Genomic DNA, 22,201 nt, shown 5'->3' on the forward strand with positions numbered 1-22,201 from the left:
TATAGATATAATTCAGCAACTTCGTATTCTCTCTTCGACTTGTTTTTTTACATTTTATTGCAATTGTACTTGTAACAAACACAAAGCTGAAAATTGTACCGACTCGGCCAATTAGCAATTTAATGAACTGAATAATCAGGCGCGCGATAATTATCGCGCGATTTTATAGCGACGGAAAAAACCTAGGAACGATTTACGCGGAGATTACGAGCGCCGATAGTGCTACTACGCCGGGCACTTTAATGCATTTTAACTCCGCGTCACGTACAAATGCAATCGGAGCGGATCGCCACCTGCCGCGTGATTGCACGAATAACGTATATGGAAGCACGATAATGATTAAGTACGTGTACCTCGTTTCTGAATTGATCTTTTCGACGATGCATCACATTCCCAGGAGAGCGCGATTTAATAATCGATTTTTCCCTCTCGTCAATTTCGCTCTAACGACGGGGGGATACCATGTTCTACGGAAAGATTAGTTCTACGCTCTCTGTTTGATGGATGCAAAATGAAACGTCCCGAGTGTAAAGCAACGTTTCCTCTCATCTCTATTATCCAGATTTATCTATCTCCACAATTTTTGACGTTTTAATACATTAATAATAATTCTTTTGTGCATTACAAAAAAGTAATTTAATGACACGTACATTGTCATTTTAAAAAATAATTATATATACGCGTTACATTAATTATCTCAATTTGAATCAAAATTATTTTTTAAATTGCTTCATTGTGTTATAGATATTATTACATTGTGTTACAGATATAGACACTCTGGTGAAACTTTTTCTTTCTCCGAAATGCGATCCAGTTGCGTATACACGCCTATCTGAGATGACGAGGAAGTAATTTATCGAATAATATTCTTACTTTTACTCGTGTCGCTGATAATATTTATTTACGAACGTGACCCACAGTCTACACGGATCATCTCACACGCTTTAATCGAGAAGTGAAGTGTAGCTCAGCAGGGAATGCAATGAAGTAGGGGTAAAAGCTATATAAGATAATGTACGTCCGCCTCGATTTTATAGTACAACTAAGTCTTTTATATCGTATACCGGTGTTTATTGATATATTTACAAAAAACCATGGTAAGTATGTCTTCTCTCCTCAGAGGTTTTTCTATTTTATTTTAATATAATACTTTTTTTTACCGAGACACCGCAGATTATATAATCAATACCGAACGAATTCATAATTTCGCCTCGATAGAAAAAAAAAAAAAAGATATTTCATAACAGAATTATATTGTGCACATAATATACAATTTAATACAGTTTTGTGCAAAAAAAACTTTCTCTCGAGAAATATATTTCCGAGAGATGTAAAAACTCTTCTATTGAAAATATTTCTATTTATAAAAGAAGTATTCTCTTCTTTTGTATTTCCATTCATATAAATTATGAAAAGACTAGAGTTTAAATACCTATTTGCACGCGTATTTATGCGCAATCTCTGTCGGATACATAATGTGCGTAAAAATTCATTTAGGAGTAATAAAAAGAGAAAGATGTGAAGCTGCGTGCGTGTGGTGTGATATACTTGTTCGGGGGAAGTGGCCCGCCCCGTCCGGGGAAGGTACAATCTATATAAGAGTGGTCCATTGCGGATGTCTGACCCAGAACTTCGCGTGCAGTGAAAGTGTGCCCGGTGTAAATATATTTTTGCCGGAAACAATAATGGTGAAAAATATAATTGGCCAATATCGATCGAGGATCATTTTACATATGAATAAATCGATCGCATTTCATTAAACATATATACAAAAACAAATTTGTCTTTATAACACCTGATTTTTATATCTCTCGCGTTATGTAACATAATATATATTTCTATCACACAAATATATTTTAAATTTACTTTGTTTTTACCAAATGAATTAAAACATATGAACAAGTTTACATATAATTAGTCGAAAGCAAAAAGAGAAAGAAGATGCAATAATGAACTAATTGCAATTTTAACTTTCTCTTTCGGTTACAGAAGGTCTATTTAATATTGGGTCTGCTGGTAGTGGCTGTATGTGCCGAGAAGAAAATCAATTTGGAAGATATCGAAAAAGATAATCTAAGATCGGAGAAAAAAGTTAAAATCGAGAACATCCAGACTGATGAAACGAAGTACGCCGTTAAACCCAACATTAATCAGCAGCAACAATATCAAATATCGACCCAATATAATACCTTGGGCGGTCATTCCGAATCATACATCCCTTCTCAACAACTTCAGGATGTAAAATATAGCGTAAGATTAAAACTTTAACATGTATTAAATTATTATTTGTTTTCTTATTAAAATCTTCATTTGTTATATTTTTTCTTACATATTGTTAGCAAGTATCACCTGAAAGTTATATTCAACCTAACCAATACGCTATATATGAAATGCAGTATAAGCAATTCGGTCAGATTACACCTGATGTACACACAAATGTTGCGCCGTTGCAACAATATGACGGATATCAACAGCAATCAGAAATACCAACGAAAAGTGTTGCTCCCATTAGCTTTGAATCCCAGAAATTGAATTATCAACCGGAAGTAACCGTCGGCAATCACATTCAAAGTGTTCAACAGAAAGCAGTCACGGAAAAATACACAAAAACTTTAAATCGAGGTGAGGAATCCGAAATTTGGTTTACTAATTAATCACTGAAAGTGAACGCCATGAAATTTTAATACACTTTCTTATTTTCAGAACCTGTTTACTTTAATATTCCGACTACTCAGTTGTTTTCTTACTATCCTCAAGTGGATATTAATTCTTTACTGTCTCTAAGAGGTATCGGACTAGCGCAGCAGCCATTAGCCGGCAATACGGTGCAACAAATTTCCATACCCGTGTATACTCCTGCGTACAATCAGAAGCAATTAATTTCATCTGTAAAAATACCGTATCCCACAGTTACGCCAGCAACATACACGACCAAGGTACGTTTAATTAAAATTCTTATCACGCAAAAAATTAAAACTTTAAATTGCTCTATACTTCAAAACTTTACAATTACATATTTATGTGTTTTTATCTAATAATAATTAAAGTAAACAGAATAATACGATATTGTTATTAAGAAAATTAAAAGATTCTTGACATTGTATAAAACAATATTATTTTTCTAAATAGATTTTAGATTATTAAAAAATTTACAATATTATATATTATTTTTCTAAATAGATTTTAGATTATTGAAAAATTTACAATATTGATTGTAAATGAAAGAGATTACTTATATCTTATATATAATTGTTTTTTAGGTGACTAAAGGAGCGGCGTACACACTTCCAGTAACATCAAAGACGCTCAATTCTCCTTCTATACTAACGACACCGGTGTATGTTCAACCTCAACAACCGATTGCTCAAGGAAAGACGCTGCTGCACAAGCAAACTTACATCCAACCGCAAGCTTCGCAATATGTGCAGCAGTTAGTTTACACTCAGCCTGGCATAATTTACACCGATCCCACCACCGCTTACAGCGATTTTTATACTCGCCTACCAGCGTACATTCAAGATAATTCGATTCGCGGACAGGTAAATCAATATCAAACCGAGCAACAATTGTACGTGACACCGACGGTTGCGAGTGAAGCGCCGAAGGAAGTCCCGCAGGAGCAAGTTAGCCAGGATATTCAACAGAATTATGTCAAGGTATGCAACGATAAATGGTACTTGTGTGATTAAAGTACGTTTGCCATAATTGACATTTTGAGATGCGATTTATGGCTCGCGTGACTGTGTTACATTTATCAAAAACGTCAAGTTTTGTAATGGAAATGACAAGTTTGCATAACCGACGCTTTTAAGTGTCATGATTATAATTGGAGATTTAAATTACGAGTAACATCGTTAACGGAGCGACATTGCTAACTAATTAGCATAGTTTAATTAGCTCTCTTCTTTGCTGCGTGACCGTATTCCGCTCTATGTGCTTACTGGAAACTAATTTAATTTTAACAAATCAATATCTTGCTTTTTGTCTAAAACACCTACTTTTAGTAATTTTTAGAACTTTTGTTAATAATCATACACATTACATTCTCTTAAAATATAAAAAAACATTTAAATATATTCTCTTTACATTTTTTAATAAAATATATTCACATACTTTATTTGCATCACTTGTTTTCTACATCTCGTCTACTAAAATCTATCATATTAAAATGTAAAAAACATTTTTTATACTATTTTTATTTAAGTTTATTTTATTTTTAAAATAATACAGAAATTCTGACGTTTTCTATTGTTTTGAATAGGCGCCTGAGGAGCCTAAAAGTCACTTTGTGCCGCCACAGTTGCCGCCGCAAAATTTCAAATCCGATGTTACACAACTAGAGCCTGTTTACTCTGAAGAAGAACAACAGTTGCCAGTGCAAGATTATTCCTTGACCCAGGGACCAAGATCGTTACTTGATTCGTACATTCCAAGCAATGTCATCGTTGCGCAGGATAGCGCAAGGTATGGTAGTGAGAGTAATGATGAAGTATCTTATTATGCGCTATAATTACTTGTTATGACTGTCGTTACAGATACAGAGAAAGGCCAATAAAACTGGAAGGAGGTTTTCTCCCGTCAAAAGTAAATTTCGTACTTAAGAAGTTTAAGTCCGAGTGAGAAGAATCGCCGTGAGTGTCATGACAATAATTAACAAATGTCAGTAAAGCGTGAAAACTTAATTACTAGCGATTACAACAACCGAGACACACGTGAACGCGACATTGTACATTTGCTGTCCCAATACAGATCGACAGCATCATCGCATCTAGTCTATTCATCGAACATTATGCGAACTTTTTATACATTTCGTTTATATTTGTAGAGATATGATTTGAAAACGGCGTAAAACATTGTTTATGAGTTTTCAATAAAATGTAAAATAAAATACAAATTGTTTTTATTTATTCCAAGAAACTTTTCCTGTCTCTCTGACACATTTGTGTGTGTGTGTGTTTATATTATTGTTTCATTTTATTTTAAAATACTTAACTAACTCTTTTTATAATTTATTATTTTTAATATTTATATTTTTTTTTTATTTAACTTTTTCCAGCGAGCGTGATCTTAATAAAAAAAATCTATGAGTCAAAAATAACATTGAGTTTGTTGGCAAGATAAATAATAAATTATACATAAAAATAACAATTAAAAAAAATAATACTCTTTTTAGTCGGAACACACAGAGGTATGAATATCTAGTTATTCGTAGTAGTATAATTTATATAAATATATAATATCAATAAAAAGAAAGCTGCATGACAAAGCAGTCGAACACTTGTGCAGGGAATTATCCGGTTCTCAACCGGCAACGGTAAAAACGTTTGCTTTACCGTGAAATTCCCGAATTTCGACGGGAAAGAAATAAAATAAGAACCAATATATTTTTTGTTCTATTATATATACATACATAGTTTTTTTCATTACTTATATTTTACAACATAAAAATGCAAAAAAATCGCGTAAGAATAGTTTTAAGTATTTATATATTTTTCATAACTTCTCTTATACATTTTTTTAATCTTTGAATTTATCAACATCAATTTTTGACATTAAACACATTTGGCACCTCGTGTCAAATCTTCAATTAGCGCTGACAATTTATATTGATTTCTATTGAAAGACAGATGTGTTAACACGTCTATCAGGAAATCATGTGCAAAGTATGTGTGATATCAACGAGCATAAGTATTTAAAGTGAATGCTGGTATATCATCGAAGAGTTCGAGAAAGCTGATGCCACGAAGATGAGCCCAACGGTGTAGGCACACGAAATTAACCATTTGAAATTCTGATTGCCTCCTCTTTGCAGCTTTGTCATTAACCGCATTATTATGCGAAATGCTTTCTTTTTTATACAAATGTATAATTTGCTTGATTCTTTTTCCATATACAGACGTTCTGTGATACATTCAACTAAAATGAAATACACATTGAATTGATATTTCGTGTACGATTTTAAATTTATGATAATTTTCTTTTTGTGAAGAGTAACGCGCGTAATTCTGTAGCAATTACTGAGAGAAAAAAGCGAGGGAAAGAGAATTCTATTTTACGTAAAATTACGTTTCTAAATTGGCGGTTTGGTAATGAGAGTCAATGAATAATCCGCCTGTGACATGTATGTAGATCCGAAAGTTTCCGTTTGCGTGAATTATGGCGTGATATACATGTATGCTCATTTGCGTAATACAAGAAAGCTCGCGCGATCAATGCGTCGATCTGTCAGACGTCGCTACGCTACTGGCAGGTGTCTTCCCGTATCGAACGCGAATAGCGTCCGTCTCGCTGTGGTGAAACTATAATGATTGTGTCCTTCTCACACCAGGAGCGAGGGCATATAAGGTGGGATGTTCTGGCTTCAGCTTCATCAGTATCAAACACACACGACAAGTCTACCAAGCCAGCAGGTTTAAGGTCGGCCGTCATGAGTCTTAATAAAATCCATGTAAGTATTTAAATTAAAATTATTTCTGTGGTGTCTCTGGGGTGCTTGGTGTGCTTATCAAGAATGTTCTTTTTTTACATTGCCTCTATGCGTTTTTTCTTCAAATATATAAATCAAAAATATAATTAATCAAATATAATATAATTAAATATAATTAAAAATTTATTTCATATTGTGATATGTAATTTCTTCTGTGTTAAAAATTGTCAAAAGAATTTTAATGTTATTTACCTTTTTAAAAATAATATACTCATTAATAAATTACCTATAATTATTTTTATAACTATAATAAAGCTGTAAGATGTATTATTATTGATTAAATTATGATATCTTGATTAAAATTTGTTATCTCTGATGTCTTGATAATCTTTCAGTTTAAAAAAAGTAATATCTACTTTATTATTATTTAAAATAAATAAAGTTTATTGATATTTTATCGCATAGAGAGAGAAAAAAGTACGTATGATAGATGGATACGTAGCTTTTATTATCGTGAGATATTTTTATACGTATTTAAAAAATGTAAACACACTTTATTTTAATATTTTATAAATTTGTAAAATTCGTCGTATTGTTATAAACAAAACACTGTGCACTATTCGCTGCAATGAATGTTACTAACACACGTTTACAATATAACTGAAAAGCTAACGATGGCGCATTAATGCCGGTGTGGATATAACACGTTATTGGCAGAATTGATCGCGCAGACCCTCGGCTGCAGGTGTTCTACATAAATTTAATCCTACCGATTGAAGCTTTAATGCCGAAAATCCACGGGAAATATTTTATCGAAAACGCTCGTACGCGTCAGGTGTATTCGTGTACGCTGTCATTTTTCGTCACCCAACAAATTCTTTTTTTTTTTTTTTCTCTCAATTGCTGACGATCGTTTCCTGGACTCAATCCTGGACATAATTGCGGTGAAAGTGTTTCGGATTTTTTCTCCTACTATGGTTTCGAACGAAAAGGTGACCATAAAGTAACCACGGCAGATGCTCTTGAATAAGTCAGTGAAAGTGCTCGCGGATGAGCCACGCACCTCATCTCTTCCGATTGGTTATTGCGAAGCTCCGTCTTTGCTTTTCGTTATTAGGTAACGCGTCGACGTAACGAATGTCGCGAGATCGAAATTAACGACGTGAAATTTGGTGCATCTTAGCGATTGCACCACACCGAGTTATTTCTAGAAATCTCTCTAGTGTATCGTCAAGTTTTTTCACTGACATGTTCAAATAGTCGATCTGATTGACATTTTAATAATCAGGTTTTACTTAAAAACGTTTATCGATCACGTTTATACGCTTATTTATACTTTTGTCGTTCGAGCGGAAAGCAATGTTTTATACGTATCGTCGTCTGCACGGACCGCGATATGGACGTTCAAAGAAAGCGGTGAAAATCGCAAGTGCGCGGCAAATGAAACCTGTTTCAGCGTTGTTGACCGACACACTTGACTCTGACCCTAAGAAAACACGTTTCCCGTCTTTCTAGCTGCGATTTCGATTGTAATTATATATTTTTTTTTTATTTTCAACTATGTATTTTAATCAAATTATCACTCGAATGACATTCGAGAAGCAACATGAACATTATTCTTAGACCGATGCATCTTTCGAGACTCGTCTTCATTATGAGAAAATTCACTTGGAGTTTCTTTACATACGCAAAACGACCGCATCACACTCGCCGCGCGAACGTGGTAGGGAAGTGAAAGTAAGATCGCCATTACCGGCGCATCGACATCGATGACCACCACATTGTTGTTACACACGTCGTTGCGCGGAGCGATTTCTTATATACTTGCCCCTGACTTTCAGATTGCCGCGTTCTTACTGGTGCTCGGACTCTGCAACGCGGAAACCACCGGAAGCAGAGAGATCAAGGTGAACGACTCCAGTACCGTTGGGCGTAATGTTGCGGACAATGTTGATGATATGCCAAAAGCGGACGTCAAGAGCGAGAGAGAAGCGCAAGACGGCATCGAGGAAATGCTGCCGATCTTACCACCGATAATACTTCTTGATTTTGATAACGACACGAACGATGACAATACAACAGGCGATGAGAAGTCGAAACGCACGGTGAACAATGGACTCGGCTATGGGTTCGATCGAAACTCTTTGCATTCGCCGCGAAAATATAATTACTACTTCCCAGCCGGGAAAACCGGAACAACCGTGAGCATAGAGGAATCCATCAGTCCGTTCCTTCCGAGAACTATCATCGAAAAAGTATCATCGAGCAATCGTCAGAAACCTGTCTCCAGTTCATTTGCGAATGTGAGACAGCAGGGATATAGACTTGACAGCTCAGCTGGATTGAACTTTCCTGCGAGCTACCAATTTTATCGTCCCGCGAATCAGCCTAAATCCCCGGTATTCGGTTTGCGAACGAAGTTAACGAAGACATCTGATTCTGAGACTTACCAAGGATTTGTTCCAATCGTAGGACCTTCCGTTGACGCCTATTCGAATGAAGACCGAGAGAACGTGTACGCGTCCACCACACCTCAGTCTTTAACGTTCGGTCACACAGACTCAACAGCTCACGTCACTCCGAGCCCACAAAGTTACACAACCTCCGGTTCTAATCGATATACTTATGTTACATCAAACCCACTGTCCTACACTGGAGAAGAGCATTCTCAGAGATATTTAGGACAGAGCAGTCAACACGCAATAAATGTGCAAGACTACTCCAGAGCAACGCAAAACGCGGTGAAGTCTTCTTCTACACCGAATTCTCTTGAAACCGCCGCTTTTCTAGAAAGTATTGGCATCCCATCGAGAGGAATAAACCATCACGATTACGTTCGATCGGGTTCCAACGTAGCAGCGTCATCGACTTCAGGAACGGACGATGCGTCTAGTTACGCGGAACATGGCGAACAGTTTGCTAATTTGCCGAGATACACGGTGGAGAACGGCGTCCGATATGAAAACAAAATATTCTGGAAATATCCAAACGGCAAGGTGTCTGACGTGCCGCCCATGACGTACGAGACATATTCGTATCCACAGGCCGCTAAATCTCAGGAAACTCAAATCTACGAATCCACATCCACAGAAAACAATGCGCAATCTCAGCAAGGACCGGTTCAGTTTCCTATGTCGCCGGAACCCAGCGCACCCTCCCAACCAAACTCGTTTATCTCGGCTGAGACTCTCTCGAGTCTGCCGCAGCAGCAAGTGTATCGACTGAGATATCAAAATCTTTTGAATCAGAAGCAGATTATTCCGCAGCAAGTCAAATCCGGCAGTGGAATTTCGTCCTTGTATTCGGCTTCTTCAACAACTCCTTCCTCGACGAGAAATTCTTTTAAACCGAACGAAAAGAGTCAAAAAATTCTATACGAGACAGTATCGCGACGACCAGTTTCAAAATATATGGTGAACAGTCCAAATCCGGAGTATTTACCTTATACAACAGAGAGTACTTTGAGGGACACCACGCCATCCAATCCTTTCTTTGCATCAGGTAAGCTGGTTTTTTATTTTGTACATGATTTTGTTAATTAATTTTTCAAATTATACGCGCTATTTTAGTCAAATGTGATATAGATGTACATAAATCGAGAAGACGAGTTATCTCGAGATGTTTTTGTATTTTCAGGTAACAAATATTCGGCCAAAAAGACCAACGTGGACAACAAGAATCTGGAAAACTACACGAATTTGCAATACGCCGATTTATTGAATTATAATCCGTCGATTTCGCAATATATAAAAAATCCTGCATCCATCCTGAATGTGCGACCAACTTTCGTGCAAGCGGGAAGCTCTCTGATACCCGTAATTATTCTGAGAGTGGACGGTGTGCCGCCTATTCAACCTAAAGCCGCTCCAAACGTGAATCTGAAAGCTCTCTTGCAGCAGTATCTCGTTCAATATGCCAGAAGCATTGAGGAATTGGCGCGACCGTCCACCTATGATCTCGGTAATGATGATATTCCCAAGGATCAGCATTCGTTCTCGACGAGTCTGCGGGAACTAGCGCGACTGGCACAAAATAGCGATGGTCAAGATCTACTCGGCAATCCTACAGAAGCGTACTTGGGCAAAACAAGTTATGAAACGAGCAATTTGGAAGCGGAAAAAAATCGCTTGAGCGGAAAATACGGCGAGCGCACGTCAACTCGGCCGAAAGTCAAGAGCGTGCAAATTCTTGAGGATCCTCGATTCCCGAATTACAGGATTAAAAATTAAGTTCTATATTAACGATAAAAATATCACAAAGATATACTTAACTTCCGTGTCTTATTGTTTTCTTTTGTTTTTTTATGATATATAGAAATTAAATATCGTTTTTGTTTTGCGTGTGTAATTGACTGATAGACTGATAAAATACGGAAGTTAAGGTGAAACGACTGATCGAACGACACGACATTGGCTCGACCGGCAAGGATATATCAAGCCTAGGACAATAGAAGAATAATTTTACATTATGTATAATTTTTATATTTTAAACTGTGTAATAATTTTAATATATTATTTGGCACATTATTACTTTGATCTCTCACGAATGAGACGTTTCGTGCCATGAAATAATTTGCGAAGAAAGATAACAATCGATAATCGGACGATAGTGATAGTATTTAAATGTGGTATTTTTAATATGGGATTGTGCAATGTAACGTAATTTAATGTGTACCTGCGCTACTGATTTACTGAGATCTCGCAGAGTTCTGTTATATTGATCAGTTTTGCTGTGTTCTCGGGAAAACAGTAGTAACCAAAGCGCACTTGTTGCTTTGCGCGAACGCATAATTACGAAAAATCAGCCAAATTTCATACTTCAGAAAGGTACCTTATTAATAATAATAGTTAAGGTTTATATATATATATATATATATTATATATACATATATATGAGATTTTAAGATAATCATGTATAATGCATTGTCGTAAATCAATAAAATAAGTTAATAAGGACCACGTTTTTATAAAAATTACTTGTTCAATTATTTGTACCTGAAATTTCTATATAAATCCGCTACTTTTAAAACACGTGCATTTTTTCCCTGTATTCTTTTGTCTTTTAAAAACAATATTTATTACAATACACTAGTTCGTAAGATTCTTAACAATACTCTATCGATATAAATTTTGTTCTTTGACATGTATGATAATATATTATATTCTGTGAAATAAATTTAGTTGCAAGCTAAGAAGCATATACACCTGCGTATTATCACTTAATTACTGAAAAAAAGTTGGTCAATTCATCACATCTTGGTTGAAAAATAATATCATCTACAAAACGCACTTTTCAACTTTTCCCAATAATCGTACGATATACACGTATAAGATACGCGATATACGATAAAAAATAAAGATATATACCATGTATGTATGAGTAAAAGTTTTAATAGAAATGATAATCGATCTACGAACACTGCACGCATAAGCAATGCTCTTGTGCGTAATTACGCGTTTAATTCGATAAACGTTCGTTTAGAAATGCCAATGTGCAATACAAGTATAATATTCGAATTAATAAAGAAAGATATCGCGTTCTCGTATCTCGAGATATATATTGATACGATCAGTGCCGTTGAACCGGGGGGGCAATTAACATTAATTATCTTGGCAGACGCGCGAAAAAAATGTTCAACCCACCGTAGTTATTGTTAATTCCACGTTTTCACAACGATGATATCTATGTATCCACGGCAATTAGATGCAAGACATTAATCCTGAACGCTTGGCTATAACGGAGCTGCACGCAGGGAAAAGATCGGGCTCGTGCTCGCTGCGCACGTACGTGCACCTTACGTTTTCACGGCTGCATGCGGCGCGAGTCACGTCAAGGAGGAGTAGGAGCGCTGGGCGTAATGCGTGTGTTCTAGAGCGCATAAAACTACCAGCGGATAAAGTACTGTCAAGTCTTCGGGTGAGGTATACGCGATAACGCGGAGACAGCAACCGGAGACTGCGAAGCACCGGAAATAAAGATCATCAATGCGATTGTAATGTAAAACGAGAGAATCTCACATGGACCGGAAATGGGACAATATCCGTTTGCTTGCATAGATTAAATGTTGTTCTGCGAAAGCGTTTTACAGATATTGCGATATTTTGCTTCGTTTTTTTACGAGATGCCTCAGCTCGCATCTCTTATGGCATTGGCTCGAAGTAGACAACGATAATTTCAACTAGAAATTAGCGTTTTGTGGAACGTGCATAACAATAAAAAAAAAAAAACGGTGGTATTTTCTGTTTCCGTACATGGCAATTTCGCTACTCGCGTTCTATGATAATTGATGAACGGTCGCGATACGTCGGACAAAATTTCTTCGGGCGCGCTCGCGTGTCGCGAATGAAAGTATCCTCCGCAACCGTGTGGTCTATAGGATAATATTTAGAACGATATATTTTTCACTTGGCCACCAGACTGTATAAAGAAAATCGCGTATCTACTATGTGGCTCAGTTCTCGCGTGGAAGTTCACCACGCAGGATTCTTGAGAGATTACCAGGCGGAGGATACGGAAACGGATGGTCGTAATCGATGTGTATACGCGGTGCATTGGTGTGACGCACAGATTTTTTTTATTTGTGTTCGATTACTGAAGAAAACGCCGGCATTTCGCGATTTTGAGCGAAAATGATTTTTTACTGTGTAAGTACTCGGATTGAAGTACTTTGTGAAAGTGTGAAGGTGACAAAATTAGTTCCTTATCGCTATGTGTGGTGACAGAATTAGTTTTTTTTTTCAATTCTTGTGCAAATAAAACAAATCTTAGTTGTTACGTTAAAAAAATTTCATAAATCAGTAATAGAAAAAAAATACGCATGCTATTACACACATTATAATATTTAAAAATGTTACAAATTAAGTGAATTGTCTTTTTGAGAGACAATGTAAAAAGCAACGTAAATGAAGTCAAAAAATATGCATATATTTTTATAAAGTAACATTAAAAAAATAGGAAATCAAACATATAATATAAAAAAGATTATTTTTTATACTTTTTATTAACTTTTAGAGTGTCGGCATGTTTTTCTTGAAATCTTGTATGTTTGATACGCAAAACTTGTAAATATATATACCCTACGTTTTATATAAAAAGTTATCATCTTATATCAAGTTATCGCAGATTCAGAGCAAATATATTATAGCTGTCTCTCTCTCTCTTTCTCTTTCTCTTTCTCTCTCTCTCTCGACCTTTTAAAAGTTAATATCACACAAGTCTATGTACACAAGTGTAAATTAAAGCACGTACTATTTTATTTACTTTTAAATTTTGCATAACAAAATGATGTAATTAGTATTCTTAATTTTTTCTCAGATATCCGTTTTGTTACATAAAAACAATTGATTTCGCAATTCCGTACAAATAATATTATACAAATGTAATTGTTTATGTTACTTCTATAAAAAAAAATTGCTATATAAAGTTTACATTGCGCTAAGCTATATATCTATTATTCATAGTGGAGAAATTGCGCTTTTTATTCCTCCGCTTTTTATTGCTTGTAGAAACGCTCCAATTAGACGATCGAGTTCCTTTTAATTGCAAAGAATACAACAGATGTTGAATTATTTGAACACACACATACACACATACACACACACACATACAATTGTAGTATAAATTATGGTAGAATTTTTGAGCGCGTATCATCCCAGATAGAGTTAAACGCTTTCGAAATTCGATCGACAAAACCGGCTTCGAACTAGGTAAAGACATATGTGCGCACGGTATTCATTTCAATCGACAACTTCGACCGACTTGTTTAACGATAGGCATAAAGAATTATATAGTTTAAATTGGTTCTGTTTTCTCCGCAATTACTTTTCACCGACACTCTCTAAGCAGACCGATTACATGTTGCTCGTGTTTCTGCATTTTACAAGTCAATCACAATGCAATTGTACCTCCACGCGTTGAAAATTTTTTTTGTTGCCAATCATTAAAGTCCCAATTACATTTGTATAAAGGACCATTATTGTCAAATAGACTCAAATGTTCATGAGTCGGTGAGAAAGTCCATGAAGATTTGCTTCCGTGCACATCCAGTTCTTATTTCTATTGCACACGCTCGCATTTTACTTTTCCAGTCTGTTTTTCTTTTCTAGGTCATCTCTCTCTTTGACAAAACAGCATTTATCATTGCATTCTATCCGTAGTTTGCAATGCTTTTAATGCTTTCTTTTTATCAAAACTTGCAGTAGCGCTGCGCAAAATACAATTTAAATTCTTTTCCTTCAATCAAGAAAATATTTCAATATTTTTATAATGTTGTAGATATATTTTGTGTGTTTTTTTGCACACGTTTTTGTTTGTGTAAATACATTTATTATAAATGTTTGATTAATTCAATTTAGTAGTTTTTTTTTTTATTTTTTGTAGGTGATATTGTTATTACTCAGCTGGCCACAAGCGAATTGTTCTGACTTAAAGAATGAGGAGATCTTCGATCAACTTGCAACGGCGTCGGAAAACGTGGCGCGTGTTGTTAAACAGTCGAATGCGGATTCGAATAGGTCTGAAGAACCTTCAAGCGTATCGTCATCCGTACACTCGACAGTACATTATGAAAATTCTAACGGATTCGTGCCCATGATACCTTCCGTCTCTTCGTCGTACGACGATACCGACATGTCATCGTCGAGTGACGTCAGCGATCTGAACGAGAAGGATCTAAATCTGTTTGAAGAAAGCAACGCGACGAATGCCGTAAGTGCTCAAGACACAAGCTCCGACACAAAGGCGAGAGATTTAGAGGAAGACTTAGCGTACTCCTCGGAAGCGAGGATTTTCCTGAATTTCCCAGAATTGCTGACGAACCGCAGATCTTTCGATTTCCAGGAGGGCCGAACGAATGAGTTTGAGCTGCTCAAGGTCAACAACGACACTCCCGCAGTAGCCAACTATCAGGACTTCTACGAGAATCTGCCCAGCACCGACAGCGAGTCTGACGCGTCTTCTTCTTTGGGATATGTGAGCAATGATAAGAAGAAGAGAATTGAGAACTACAACGTGCACAATTATGGTCGACAGTCGACGTCAAGTCGTGATGAAGATCCGTACGCTCATTATTATTCGTACAACAACGCGCAAGACATGAAGAAAACTAATTACGAACGGGAGAAAGTTAACGGCAATTATCGTGGTTTGCAAGATATCGCGAACTACAACGATCAAAGCGCAACCAGACAGAATGCCGGGTCGTCTTCGTCAATAACGAATTACGAAGTCAACGAACTCACGCATAGCGAAACTTACGACAACGCGGCGGAACCGTCGAGAACGCATCCTAGATTTTTCAAACCGGTCGTGGTCGCTGAACCGAACAGCTACAAGACGAAGTTCAGCAGCCAGCTGCAAAACAGCAATTCGAATACTGATTACAAGAATTTGAGGAATTTGGAGCCGACGGGAACGTCGGAAAGCGCGGAGACGTCGAGTCAATACGAGACTTATAATGACAACAGCAGACAGCGCAGTTACCATCGCACAGAAGACTCGAAGAGTTCGGATGAGAGTTCGGATTACTCGGAGTACATCGAGCGACCACGAACAAAAGTGAAAAGTCGAAGACGTCCGTCGTATTCTGACTCTGCAAGAAATCTTCCTAAGGAACATCGAGGAACATCAGCGTCTGACAACAGCTCTGAAGAAGAAAAAGTGCAAAAGCACAGCTCATCAAAAATGAAGTCGTCGCGATACCGAGTGAAGACGAATCCTTGGATCAACGATCCTGTCACAAATCATCAGATTGACAGTATTGAAGATATTAGACACGACAACAGAAATAGCTATACACACACGAGCTCCAAAGCGCATCACGGATCCAGACCGAAAACTGTCAACACATGGAGTCAGATTTCTCCTACTCTGGAGATCTCTCACTCGAACGGAATTGTGTTAGATCAGCTGGAAAAGCCGAAATTTTCCGTTGTTCCCGTTAAGGTCAACTTGGTACCATTAGCGAATTTCGATCACGCGACCGCACTGGACAATAGCCAGGGTTTCGATATGTCCAACGCGATCTTGCACAATTTTGTCACAGCCGCGCCAATCGGAGCGTTCAGCACAGCCGCTCCTCTATTGAATTCACATCACCAGTCTATTCTAGCTCAAAATTTAGCGTTGTCGAAGAATTTGGCAGTTTCCACACCAGTACCACCTGATGTCATAGTTGGTCAGAACACCTTTCAAAATCCCGTGCACACGGTTCTGGTTTCTCAGCCGAGCGAACAGAACAAAGTCGGGGATTCCTTGAGAGCGGGCTATTTGCCGAGCACCGTGACACCCGTATTCGCTTTTACTCCGAGCCTGACACAAGCGTTGCACAACGTGCGAGTTCAAAATAACGTTACACCGCGTACGACTTTTGCCGTGACGCCCGGTTCTACATCCGTCGTCCAGCAGATGCCGATAAATCAGATGCAGTCGGGAGTGCAGCAGCTGATAGTACCGCAACCAACCATTCAGACGTTTCCAAATTATCTGCAAACGCCTCTTCAGACAAATTCTGAATATCAAATTCAATTGAATTCTCACGGATTGCAGGGTCAGAACTTGATAAATCACGGTAACTTGCAGGTGCAAAGTTTACCAACGTCCACGCTGATGTCCGGCCAAACGATGCCGGAGAGCAGAGCCAACTTGATGTCCCATGAGTCGCAGAACAAAGAAAATGTGTATTCCGATTCGAGCGCAAACTTCGTAACTTCCGCGACTATGACTGTAGGCCAGAACGAACAGAAGCATCCGACCAATGTAAATTCGTACTACATACAGAATCAAAATTCGCAGCAAGTGATGAAGCCTCAAGAGAATCACATGTATCAGATGATCAAGGACGTCGATATGACGCCAAAGACAAATACTTACGTTCAAGCGACTCAGATGATACCGACGATGTTGCAGCCCAGCGCGGCTTTAAATAGCATGGCTATGAACACTCATCAACAACAGCTGCTTGCGAATCAGCAACCTCAGCAGTACGACGCTATGCAACAGCTGCAAATTCAAATGAACAAACAGCTGATGAAGAACAGTAGATTACCCAGCGTGCAGACCGCTGACAACATGGCTAGTCACTCGAACACCGTGAACAACCTGAACTTACTTGGGATATCTTCAGGAAACGCGCATCTTCCGGATATAGGCACGAGGAACGTGGAGATTGTTAATCCGAACATCAAACCGAGTTCAATCGACACAACTAACGCATTCAAGGCGATAAATTATCCAATGACTACGCTAACAACGCCAATTCCGATCTTTAGCACTATGAGTTCGGTCACTCCGCAGACTGTCACTCTTCACAATTACATAGATTCTTTGACAGAAACAGGAGCCAAAAATAAGCAGCCAAGTGCAGCAGAACTAAAACCGTCGCAGAATCTGGAACGACCGATGTTCAATCCAATCAACTTTGTTCCGAATGTTGATATCATCAAAAATCAGAACGCTCTCAATAACAAACCCGCCAGCGAACCTGTTCAGCAAGGTTTGAACTTGGTACCCGTCATGCCCGGTGGCAATTTCTTCAAACCATCTTACACAGCGCAAAATGAATTGATTACAAAACCAAAATTAGCTTCGGATCTGCAGAAATACGCCGAGGAGATGTTTAAAGAATCCCTGAAGACGATGTACAACTCGCAGAAGTGGAACAACGACAGGCGACCACAGGAAAACGGTCAGAACAACTCCGAGACAAACGATCTAGCGAAGCTGAGGCTCGAGCTGCAGAAATTGAGAACTTCTTTGACAGAATCGAAATACAAAGACGTTCTTGAGGCGCATCAGAGCGAGACCAAGATGCATGCGACCGATCCGCCCAAATCTTTGAACGACAAGAAGAAAGATCCGCTGTTGTCGACCATAGAGCATCTGCTGAAGACCCGACCTGCGGGACCGATACACATTTTCCACGGCATCGACAGACCAAGTCGTAAACCCAAGCCCGGAGATTCGAGCTTCGACTTCCACGATGATTTCGGTAGTAACAGACACGTGAAAGAATTTCTCTCACCGCCGAGGCCGAATTCCTTCCGCACAAAGAGTCCCTTCCATGAAAAACCGATAAAGAAACGACCAAGATCGTCGAGGTACAAGAATGGTTTGAGAAAACCGACAAGACCGCCGCCGCACAGATTAGAAACGTCCGCCAGTAACGTAGACGTACATCTGGACGGATCGCATTATCAAAGACCGTCGTTCGATCATGATAACTTCAATTTCGATTCCAAGCATCAATCCTTTGATTCATATCCGACGTTCACCACATCGATGCCAGAGGTTCTCAACGATGTTCTCAAAGAGCTCAAAACGTCGAATAAGAAAGATTACGACATTAATCATCCAAGAATACACAATCTCCTCGGGCTGTTGATGAAGAACAAACAATTGCCAAACAGAAGTCCGCAAAACTATTTCCGCGATAAGGATCAAGTGAGGCAGTTCTTCGAGAATGAGAAGCGTCAGATGCAACAGCACTATTACGACGAAGCCCTAAGGGATTATTTCAACAGATCAGAAGCGGCGTTGCAGTCCGACTCGTTCTCCAACAGAAAAGTTTATTCGGGAAATAACGCCGCGTAAATTCGTAATCAAAAAGTACAAGTGAGCCGTCGATCACGCTTATGCCACTCGCCGGATTTGCGCGTGACTAGTAAATCCGCTCGCGAAAGAACTGCAAATTATATAGGCGGACGAGTACGTTTTACCTCGTCTAAGTTAAGCGGACGAGGTTCTTCTCGTCCGCTTTATGCATTAAATAAAAAGTTGTATCGCGTCTCAGAATCGATTGCGCGAATCGCACTGAGTGTTTAATTATAGTAATCAACATTTTATACGGAAGTCGTAAAATTAAAATCGTTAGTATCATATACGCGCTCGCACGGAATAATCGGGAAAGAGAGGAAATTTTCATCGATCGTCTGTAAAATGCGCTAACTAATATACATGTTATGTATGTAAATATTAACTTAAACAACAAGAAATACACACGTAATTACACGGCGTTTGTGCGACGCCTTGTGTTCTATCTCCATTCTCTTTTTTTTTTCGTCAATATTTTCTCTTTCGTTTTATTTGTGTCCAAGGACACAATAAGTAGATCTGAAAACCAGACGAACTTTTTTTTACATTGAGAAGAAAAATGCACGAATTTTGCAAGAGGTAAGTATTGGCAATATTGTATAATTGAATAAATTGGAAAAATATATAAAGATTATCTAATCTTTTATTTTAAAAAAAGTATTAATTATTCTATAATAAACATAAATTTTTTGTCTTGCACTAGTTTTCGCGCACACTTTCTCGTAAAAATAAACCGAAAACTTGATAGAAATTAGTTTGAGAACTCAACTAATTTACGAACCTTGCCAATTTTCACTGTTGATGAATGTGCTCGCGCAAGTTTTCTCGGAATAATAGTTGGTAATTTTGACGAAAGAAATAATTAGTTTTCTAGTGAATAAACACTTATTATTCTCTCTTGGAATGTCTCTCTTAAGTATTCAATAACTTGAAAAATGTGTATAATTACGCAGCAACGTAACTTTGTAGAATATTCTATTATTTTTTTCTCTTAAATTTATTTACAGTATATATATAAATATATATATATATATACAAATATTTTATATATTTCTACTAACATTCTTTTAAGAGTAGAGAGATTTTAAAGAAATAAGGCAAAAACAAATTACTAATAAAAAGACAGATCAACGGCACGTTATAATCACGGCTTCACTGATCAGGGAGAAGCGAGGTGATTTGACGCGGTTTTTCTCGACGCGCTTTTTGTCGGATTTAGAAAAGTCATGCTTATTGTATTGTTTCGCATCAGTAAACGTCGAATATAAAAGATGAGGGAATGGTGGCCGCTGCCAGTTATCGTCAAACTTTGGTGTCTGTCTGTACCGACTAGAAGAGTATCATGTTGGTACGTTGCCTTAGTTCCCTAATAACTTCAAGTAATCAAATGTTTTACTTATTGCACGTCGATTTTGTTTGTGTGTATCTCAATATCAAAGACAGTGGTTTGCACAAGAATGTGACTCGCGTCAAGTTATTATATTTTTCTCAACACGTTTTTTTTTTTTTATATATGTGTGACATTATCTTTCATTAATTTCCATTTTATGATTAAGATATTGTTAATGAAGTATTAAGTCATAAAAAAGTACTTTAATGCATAACATTTTACGCAGATATAGATTTTAGAAAGTATTATTTACATATGCAAACTAAATAAAAATAAGCGCAATAAGATATTTGTATCTTTTTAATTAATATTGTTTTTATTACACGTAATGTGTGTTATATCTAAAATCAATCGCGTGTGTTTGAATACGTTTCAGATTATAAACGTTATTCTCTTCCTGTCGGCAATATGTTTATCTGCGAACGTCGCGACTTCAAGTAAAGCTTACGTTACATCAATAACGTCTACGAAATCGAAACGTCGTGTCGTAGACTCTGGCTATGATAACCAGGAAGAATCCAAAGAAATTCATACCACAGCGAGAATTCCGTCGCTTCAGGATATTAACTCGAGATCATTGCCTTATTATACAAGCGCCGCGACATCGACCGCCGCTCAGACAGTCTCTAACGGCAATTTGAATCACGGATCTGGTTCTCATGCGTATGGCAGTGTGCCAAAGCGGCCGCTCTCTTACATTCCGGCTTCTACTCAGCAGACCGAATCTCTTCGGAACAGCCCGCTCGCTCCGTACTTCGACATATTGAATAATCCGAACGCGTACAGAGCTACGACGAGCGACGAGAAGTCGCTGGATGCACCGAAATCGATCGCGTCGCCATCGATTCAGAAATTGCAAGGTATCTACTCGCCTAGCTACAATGCATTCCATCAGGACAAACCGATCGAATTATCGGGTTTCTCCGACTTCGAATATCCGTCGTTCGCCAGCATTAATAAACTTATCTCCCAAAGCTTTCCGAGCGTCTCCTCGTCTCCCGCGGTACAAGTGCCACTCTATAAAACAAGTTATCCTCTATCAAAAGTTGCCGACTACCCTCACGTTTACGCGCAGAGCTTTCCGATGATGTCGACCGCCACTTTGTCGTCAGACAAAACGACGCAGAGCACGAAGCAGAAAGACGAAGCCACTGTAGACGTGAACGGTAAGAAGATCTCCGTCCCGATCATTCAACTTCAGAGCAATCCGGATCTCTCTGGAGTTTTACCGGTCTTCGAAAACCAGCCGTTTCTCGTAAGCGCAAACTACGCGGTCGACGACTTGGGATTTAACTTTGGCGCGACGCCAAAATTCAACACGGCTCTTCAATCGAGAAAAGTTTCGCCGTTTTTATCGCCTTTATCGAGTTTCCAAGGTCACGTTGTGCCAATTCAGACGGCCAACGGTAGTCCGCAATTCCCGCAGTACAAAGGAGCTGTCGTAGAAGCTTACCCTGTCCCAACTACCGTTCCAAAGGCACAAGGAAGTTATGAATCCCTTTACAGTCAACCACAATTGCACTTCGGCAAAGAACATCGGGGTGACGTGGAGTCCGGTAACATACAACAGAATACTGTTCATCCTTCCGTGTCAACGGATGATATTCTAGAAGACGCTGAGGTTATCAATCCTAAAAATCCGGAACCACACAAACCGCAGCCTGACGAAGACGACAGAGATGATGAAAGTTCGTGTGATTATATAGAGCAATTAATTAAAACCATTTTCATCCGTAACGCGAATTTTATATTCTTAATATACATATATATTAATATAAATAAATATATATATATAT

General features: G+C 38.0%; 4 protein-coding genes across 5 annotated transcripts in view; all 4 read left to right on the forward strand.

The window, feature by feature from the left end:
* The first annotated feature begins 1,518 nt into the window (after positions 1 to 1,518).
* On the forward strand, positions 1,519 to 4,907 carry LOC109854204. Its single transcript, XM_020427077.1, has 7 exons — positions 1,519 to 1,688; positions 1,990 to 2,250; positions 2,340 to 2,622; positions 2,704 to 2,936; positions 3,261 to 3,656; positions 4,262 to 4,464; positions 4,536 to 4,907. Exons 1-7 carry the CDS (start codon positions 1,686 to 1,688, stop codon positions 4,618 to 4,620), a joined length of 1,464 nt encoding a protein of 487 aa, XP_020282666.1. The 5' UTR covers positions 1,519 to 1,685; the 3' UTR covers positions 4,621 to 4,907.
* A 1,476-nt stretch (positions 4,908 to 6,383) lies between these two features.
* On the forward strand, positions 6,384 to 11,273 carry LOC109854231. The gene is made up of 3 exons (XM_020427113.1): positions 6,384 to 6,448; positions 8,269 to 9,928; positions 10,064 to 11,273. Exons 1-3 carry the CDS (start codon positions 6,428 to 6,430, stop codon positions 10,654 to 10,656), a joined length of 2,274 nt encoding a protein of 757 aa, XP_020282702.1. The 5' UTR covers positions 6,384 to 6,427; the 3' UTR covers positions 10,657 to 11,273.
* Positions 11,274 to 12,901: 1,628 nt separating this feature from the next.
* On the forward strand, positions 12,902 to 19,600 carry LOC109854221. Of its 2 annotated transcripts, XM_020427103.1 has the most exons (3): positions 12,902 to 13,071; positions 14,807 to 15,133; positions 15,266 to 19,600. In XM_020427103.1, the coding sequence occupies exons 1-3, from the start codon at positions 13,057 to 13,059 to the stop codon at positions 19,013 to 19,015; spliced, it is 4,092 nt and encodes a 1,363-aa protein (XP_020282692.1). In that variant the 5' UTR covers positions 12,902 to 13,056; the 3' UTR covers positions 19,016 to 19,600. The 2 variants fall into 2 exon arrangements, with proteins under 2 accessions (XP_020282692.1, XP_020282691.1); XM_020427102.1 differs by having other exon boundaries at positions 14,807 to 19,600.
* A 719-nt stretch (positions 19,601 to 20,319) lies between these two features.
* The window catches only part of LOC109854207, a 3,289-nt gene continuing 1,407 nt past the window's right edge, over positions 20,320 to 22,201 (forward strand). Inside the window, exons 1-2 of the mRNA XM_020427082.1 lie at positions 20,320 to 20,363; positions 20,782 to 22,093. Of these exons, the coding sequence (XP_020282671.1) occupies positions 20,358 to 20,363; positions 20,782 to 22,093 (1,318 nt within the window). The 5' untranslated portion in view covers positions 20,320 to 20,357. The remainder of the gene's footprint in view (positions 20,364 to 20,781; positions 22,094 to 22,201) is intronic.

The sequence above is a fragment of the Pseudomyrmex gracilis genome, unplaced genomic scaffold, assembly GCF_002006095.1.
Source record: "Pseudomyrmex gracilis isolate BER0280 unplaced genomic scaffold, ASM200609v1 scaffold_61, whole genome shotgun sequence".
NCBI classification, from domain to species: domain Eukaryota; kingdom Metazoa; phylum Arthropoda; class Insecta; order Hymenoptera; family Formicidae; genus Pseudomyrmex; species Pseudomyrmex gracilis.